The sequence below is a fragment of the Musca autumnalis genome, unplaced genomic scaffold (genome assembly GCF_047663935.1).
Source record: "Musca autumnalis isolate F117 unplaced genomic scaffold, ASM4766393v1 scaffold_2, whole genome shotgun sequence".
Lineage (NCBI taxonomy): Eukaryota > Metazoa > Arthropoda > Insecta > Diptera > Muscidae > Musca > Musca autumnalis.
The window spans coordinates 89,921,159-89,929,068 of NW_027411755.1; the positions used below are offsets into that span (position 1 = coordinate 89,921,159).

The 7,910-nt window shown below is 33.4% G+C and overlaps 1 protein-coding gene across 2 annotated transcripts in view; it reads left to right on the plus strand.

The window, feature by feature from the left end:
* LOC141394222 (uncharacterized) overlaps window positions 1-3,207 on the plus strand; it is a 47,324-nt gene extending 44,117 nt beyond the window's left edge. For both annotated transcript variants that reach the window (XM_073968224.1, XM_073968225.1), the window contains 2 exons: window positions 1,183-1,314; window positions 2,880-3,207. In XM_073968224.1, the coding sequence (XP_073824325.1) occupies window positions 1,183-1,314; window positions 2,880-3,102 (355 nt within the window). In that variant the 3' untranslated portion in view covers window positions 3,103-3,207. The remainder of the gene's footprint in view (window positions 1-1,182; window positions 1,315-2,879) is intronic.
* Window positions 3,208-7,910: the final 4,703 nt, after the last annotated feature.

Consider the following 7,910-nt stretch of genomic DNA (forward strand, 5'->3'; position numbering starts at 1 on the left):
TATGAGGTTGCCAAGGAAAAACTTCTCATTGAACTTTTTTCTTCGCTTGCCTTTATACTTCGAGCTGACGATTGATGTTTGGGTATAAAAAGTTTCTTGTTGAAGAAGTTATTGAAAAATAACTTCGGTGGAGAATATCCACAAACAAGAAACAAGGGAACTGATGAGATCCAGTGGCGTGGATCGAAACTATAGTATTCCCTGCCTTACCCCTTGGCGAACAATGCCAAATCTTTTCCACTAATAAAATAGTTGTTTTAAAATATTAAAACAACAACAATGGGATTAAGCCAGACTATTTTGAAAAAACAAAATAGTAATATTTTTTTGAGATTTTTTCATAGTATTATTAAAAAAATTCAAAGTGGTTTGTGCGTTACATTATTTAATACTTAAATAGAATAAACGTTATTTTAGTCATTAATAGGCCACATTTCATTCATTCCTGCTACATAACCCTAGTGTATACACAACTGTTACTCCTTTTGTACATTGATTTTAGTAGAGTTGGGTAATGTAGTTCCATGTTCACTCTACTGGTGATATTTCGTATACGCAGTTTGTGCATACAAATTATGTGGGCCATTGGAACTGCGTAATGAACTAGATAGTTCCATATAGTTAATTTGGCACAACTCTAGATTTTTGTATTCCGCAAAACTTCATTTACATCAAACCATTGAAAATGTCGAATAAAGTAGTTTTCCTGTTTAACTGGATGCCTACATGCAGCCAGAAAAGGTTCCATGTATGTATTTCATTTTATAGGTGTACGCCGATTTTTGTGACCTAGTGTACTTTGTTGGAGGCGGAGAATATAAAAACAGTCGCATTTTTCTTAGTTTAAATAGTGAATGTACTAGTCCAAATATTTAGTTCTAATTAAATTTGTCATTGTTATCATAAATTCCTACCGATTCCGAATTTAAATTTTTGTTTGTCGTCACAAATTATTTTGTCCATTTCGTATCACAGTTTAATATTTTTCATAATTAATTATAGTTAAATAAGAGTATGAAATGGTTTATAATTCTATAAATACATATTGTTCAAATTACATATGCATGCGCGCACATCGCATTTCATTAATTCATTCTATACAATATTGTTGAAAAGAGTTTTTACCAAATATTTATAATATTTTCAAAATAAAATATAATAAACTCTTTTCTTTCGCCAAAGACATTCAAACCGTGGTTGTATTGACACTACAGAGGACAAATTGTGTAAGGAATTCAAGTCTTTAATGGGGAGAGTTCAAACTAATGGACCTAATAGTAGCCTAGCCAAAGGAGCTGATGAAGGTCTTCTCTTGTGAGTATGCAAATTAATATTTTTTATGTTATTTATAGCATTTATTAATATTATCATGTTATAACTAATTTATTTGGTCTGTGTTAATGGACCGTCAAATTTTTAGCCAATTGAAGAACCCCCATTTTGCCCGTCCATTTTTAGCCAATTAAACAACCCCACTTTGCCCGTCCCATTTCTAGCCAATTGTGGAAACCCACTTTGCCCGTTGCATTTTTACCCAATTGATTTAATCCACAAAAACAAAACTTTCTTTGTTTACCTTCATATTACGCCATGGTTAGACCCAACTACATTCTGTGTTATTATTAATTCGTCAATTAAGGTTCCAAGGGATCAGAAAATTTATATAGTCAGTAGTCACACTCGCAGAATTTGCGGTAAAGGAAATTAAGTTTTGATATCACCGATGTCTCATTCAAGTTAAACCTTGTTTTAAAAGAAATTGATGGTCTGTTCCAGAACTGTAAGAATATACTAATTTTAACTATATTTTCCGATAACGTATAGGAAACCAGTAAAGAAAGGAACATAGTCGGGCGGGCCGACTATATGATATCCTACACCACTGTGAATATGTAAAATATTCAAATTTCATCAAAATCGGACGTATATAGCGTGTTTGGTGCAGCAAATACGTGAAATCGGGCGAAAATATATATGGGAGCTATACCCAAATCTAAACCGATCAAAATCGGACGTATATAGCATTTTTGGTGCGTCAAATACCTCAAATCGGCCGAAAATATATATGAGAGCTATATCCAAATCTAAACCGATTTCGATGTTACTTGGCACACTTGTTTCTAGACCGAATTCAGTCACATATTCCAAATTTCATCATAATCGGACGTATACAGCTTCAAGCAGGTTCTGAAACAGAGCATGATATTCTTCAGTTCTTGACGTGAAAGAGCTTAGTCCTATCTATTTTACTTCAATACAATTCGTGTTCTTATACCTTCCTGTATATTAAATATGGTTAAATTTCAATAAGTGAACAATATAAATACAAAACAAAAAACTTAAAAATAAATAAATTTCAAATTTTTTTTTAAAAAATTTAAAATTTGTTCTAAAATTCAAAAAATACTCATTGGGTTTTCATAAAACTCATTTACTTAAAAAAGGTAGATTTGTGTAAAACACTGTAATTAACATGGGAAACGGTATGGAAAAAACACAAATTTTTACCCATGTAATTTCAATAAATTTAAAAAATTTCATGCGAATCGGACAATAAATGCGACCTGTACTTTATTTACAAAAATACATGAACAGACAGACGAAAATGCTTAAATCGACTCAGAAAGTTATTCTATGTATATCCCTAAAAGGAATTATGGGTCTATCTCCTTTCCTTTTGCATGTTACAAACTAATGCACAAAGACATAATTCCCTTTTCCACAGTGTGGTGTAGGGTATAAAAATGTTCTGGGACAGATCATGTGATATATCAAATAGAATATGAACAATCTGACAAGCTTTATTATTTAATGTTATTTAAAAAAGGCTTTATTTATTGTTATATTTTAATATATATTTTTCTTTTATGTATATCTAGAGCCGATTATGTAACATGGAACGGAGCAAATCCTGAATTTTACAAAGGACAAAGAAATCTTGCCATTGGTCCAGATGTATCACTGCGCTGTGAACCTACATACAAGCCGTATGGTCCAAATCCAGAGTTTTGCAAAGGTCCGCAAGCAACATTAACCAAGGGGAGTATATACAAACAACAGCACGCCAGCAACAATAAACCAATTAACATAAAATGCAATTAATTATACAAGAAAAGTAAAATATCTTCCCACTCAAAATAAGTGTGCCAAATGTGAAAATATTATTCAATTTTAATTTTTAATGAAATAAATTACAATAAATTACTACTTTTAGACTTTAAATAAATTGTTTCTAACCAACCCAGAAAAATAAATTGGAAGTAGTGCAATAAAGACTAATTCTTTCACGGAATGTTCTGTTCAAACGGAATCGTGAAAAAGTCACTTCATTCCTAACATTTTAAACGCATTCGGATGCGATCCAGCTAATGACGTCCATTTCTCACATTTTAGCAACATCGGGACGCAGTTCAAACCGAGTCGTGAAAAATGCATTCCGTTCGTTACATTTTAGCTCTGTTCCTTTCCGTGCAAGAAGTTTTGCCACTTTTTACTCGAAAAGCGTTCCCTTACTTGAAGTAAGCATACAATTAAGTCATATTGACTAGGTAGATAGATGCATCAGCATTCAGTACTGAGAAATGTCAAAAAATTTCAAAAATAAATTCTAGCGAAATACCACACACTCAACCATTACGCTACGATCGTTTCGCCTGGTGGGTTAAGCCAGGCTCATCAGGCGTATTTTGAATGTTAATGGCTAGAAGACAAAGGCTGATTTTGATAACTTCTATTTATACAAACATTTTTTTAAAGAAAAATACTTCAATATTTTCAAATTTGTAAAAATGTTTGTATATATAGAAGTTATCAAAATCAGCCTTTGTCTTCTAGCCATTAACATTCAAATACGCCTGATGAGCCAGGCTTAAACCACCACGCGAATCGATCGTAGCGTAATGGTTGAGTGTGTGGTATTTCGCTAGAATTCATTTTTCAATACAAAGCTCCTTAGGCCATGTTAGCTCGATTAATTCAATTAATTAATTAAAAACGTTCATAAATAATGGCCTTCGTCCTAAAAAGACAATAATAAAACGAAAAACTTCACAGCAGCGCCCGGATGCCCCGGCTGAGGTTCTTAATCTTAGGTTCTTAAATCGAGTTCCATATTGAAGTAATTTTATGAAATTGCAGTAGTGGGGAAATCGATTTTAGAATCCCTAGTTTCATGCACGAATACAAAGCAACTGACAATACGGAGGACGGCCATTTTTAACAATTCAACAACATCAAAAAACTAGAAATTTCTAGTCAAATTTCCTACAAAGGGACACTAATTACGATCATGCCAAAATTACTTTAGGAACATCATTCTTTTTGTCGGAATCAATGACAAAAAAAAAACTGAAAATGATAAGGAACCATTTATTCCACAATTCTGTTTACTAAAATGGAATAAAAAGGCAAACAATTTAACGATTATCGATTATCGTGGTGCATCATTTTCAACAAAAGGGTAGTAACTCAAAATTTCTTATTTTTTCTGTTGGTTCATACATTTGGTTGTTGTAATTCATGCAAACACATTACTTCTTAAGGCAAAACTAAAAAGAACTAAAAAGTTTTTACAATTTTTACCACTTTTACACATTTTACCGAAAAAACGTTCCGGTACACAAGAAAGTTGTAAAATGTTCACTTCACTTTAAACAAAAATGGCGCTGAATGACGCTCTCTTTAAAAACTTTTTACGCGACAAATTTGAGCGTGTAAAAAATAGTAACGTGGTTGCCTCCTTCTGATTGGCTGCTAGGCCGACTTTGACATTTATTCTAGTTTTTTTGAAGTTTTTTTTTTCATTTTTCCGTTCCCGTATTTTTTTTAATAAAGTTGTATGTATGTGTATCTCATTTTTCACATTTCGCTCTTTAACTACTTTTAGCTTTCAAAAAGTACGGAACAGTAACATTATTTTGAAACATTTATATTTAGTTAGCAAACAATATTTCATTTAATTTTAATATTTTTTAATTTCCATTAACTAAAAAATTGTAGTTCTTTCAAAGGTTAAAAAATACCCACTATTTACAATAAATAAATTTAAAAGGAACAAAAAGCAAAATTAATGGGCAGATTGCTCGGCAATGCCACTGGTATGGAAGTGTTCTGAACTGTAAATTTACGAAAATCCGAAGCTAAGCTACCAAGTTACTTAACTAAGAAATTTTGAAAACGACAGACTGGGAAATTCGATGCTGGTCTCACAGCAATTGTATACCGCCGAGGAGCTTTGGGTCGAATGGTGGGGCATGACACCACCATCATCACCAGAAACACCCGACGGACAATGCATGACTGTGCGTTTCGACCCGGCGTCGATGCAACAGAAGACCGGCACTAGAACTTCAGCACCAAACATCTGTCAGGCAAATTTATGTTGGGAGAACAATAGTGTGACGGATGTCCACTGAGCAGATCTGCAAACACTAATAACGGTCTAGCGATCAATGTCCAGCTACGTGCCATCACAAACAGAAGACACACACTTCCATTGAGCAGTGGTTGGAACGTTGTATATATACAAAGTATTTGTGAAAAGTGTAAATGCGAAGTATAAGCATCGAAAAACATGAGATGTGTTGTGTGGGTACACATTTAGTTAACATAGCTATTTAAGTAACAGGGTTGTATTTTCTAAACTGACATCTAGTGGTGAAATGTCTTAAAACACAAGGTTGTATTTTTGGAAAATATTTCATAGCGACATCTAGTATTGATATAAGTGTTGCCGAGTTTACTTATGGGTACTTTACACGATATGTTTTTTACATATGAGTTGTCACTTTGCATATACATTTTGTATGGGAGAAGTGACAACTCATATGCAAAATACATATCGTGTAAAGTACCCATTAAATACATTTTTGGTATTTATTTTAATACTTTTTATTAAATTCGTCGATGATGTAGAGATGTTTCAATAAATGAAATAAAAATAGATGAAATACAAAAAAATGGAAAATATATGTATATTAATTATTTGTGTGCATGGAGTTGGAAGTGGATAAAAGAATGTGTTCTTCGTTGTAATTGTTTTTCTCCATGCTGCTAAGTCCCTCGGTATTTTGCGCAATTAAAATTAAATAACGCAAATCCAGATATCGTCTGCTCCGTCGGAAAAGGTCGTAATTCCACTTTTTTTTAAATCGCGTTTTTGTTGCGGGATGACAGTGCAAAACAAAACACGTCGTATGATACAAAGAAAATGGTAGTATGTCGCGTTTTTCTATATGTTTTGCCCCTGTCGGAAAAGGTCGTAAGTCCACAAAACGTACAAATTTGAGTACAAAAAGGTCGTAAGTCCACAAGAAAATGTATACTTTAAAAGAATACTACAGCTAATGCATTTCAGATATAATGTTTAACGTCATCCATGGTTGGGGTACAATGTAAAGAACTAGCCTACACCTTTGGATGATAATCGGATGATATTTGGCGGAGCCTGTGGACCAAACTTTTGAACAAAAATGTGATAAATTCTATATTGCAACGAAAATTTACATTTGAAATCTATTTTCCCCTATAAGCGAACTGATTATGAAAGATGGACTTCTGGCCTTTTCATTGAGACAAATTGGGATGCTGTATGTGTTCATATACCTCATATATTGAAAAATTTGTTAAAGAATCAAAATTTTTACTGTCGTATAACTTTCTTAACGTTATCAAGTGGTAATTTGTGGTTTCTCTATGGACATTTATTCACATAACGAGATTAGTTTGTATTCTGAATTCAAAAAAGTAATGGAAAAATGCAATGTTTATATTATTAAATGATTCTAAAATAATAATTGATTGAAATGTTATTAAACTAAGAAGACATCATGGCTTTTGCTAAGAGCAGTATGAAGTTGGAATGGAATTAGACGATGGTGTCATGGGTCTAGTTCCCTATGGTTTTCACAGTGATTCTGAAAGCTCTGATGATAAACTTCCTAAACGCAGGAAGACATTACATGCTGAAAATTCTACATGGTTTGCATACAAACACAAAAGATGCAGGGATTTGGGGCAAAAATACTTGGGAAGACAAAAATTGACACTATTTGGGATTACAATGTAGCTAAGAAACCGCGTACATTAACGGAATTAATCATGAAATTTAATTGAAGGAAAAGGTCGTTAAGCAAAAATACAAGGTCGTAAGTACAACGTGTCATGTTTTATATTAAATATTAGCCGAACTGGTCCACGTTGCTGGCCTTGAAACAGCTTTATGTTACGTTTTCTTATGTCAATTATATTTTTTGTTGGGATATGCAAGTGACTATCAATAACAAGTAATAACGTCGTTAAATTCGGCCAGGCCGAACTTGTTATACCCTCCACCATGAGTTGTATTGAATTTTACTTCAATTAGATTCCCTTCGTTTATGAAGTAGACTAAATACCAAATTTCAGCGATTTCTGTAAAACACTGTGGCTAACCTTCAAAATACCGAAACTCGGGACGCACCGTTATATGGGGCTATATGATGGCGTGGACCTATATAGACTAATTTATGGGAGAAAGTTTTATACCCCAAACGAAGAATAAATACCAAAATTCAGCCATTTCGGAGGAATATTGAGGCCACACCTTCAAAATACCGGAAATCGGGAGGTACCGTACTATGGGGGCTATATAAAGGCGTGTACCTATGCAGACAACATTTTAGGGGAAAGTTGTATACCCCCAACGAAGACGTAATACCAAATTTCAGCCATTTTGATGGGATAATGAAGCTAACATCTTGAAAATACCGAACATCAGGAGGTACCATTCTATGGAGGCTATATCAGAACGTGGGCCGATATACACCCTTTTCAATCCTAGAATAATAGAAACTTCTATACCAAATCACGAAGATCTATCTTTAAAATTGGGTGCTGTATCTTAATTTCAAAAGACGGACAGACGGTCATGG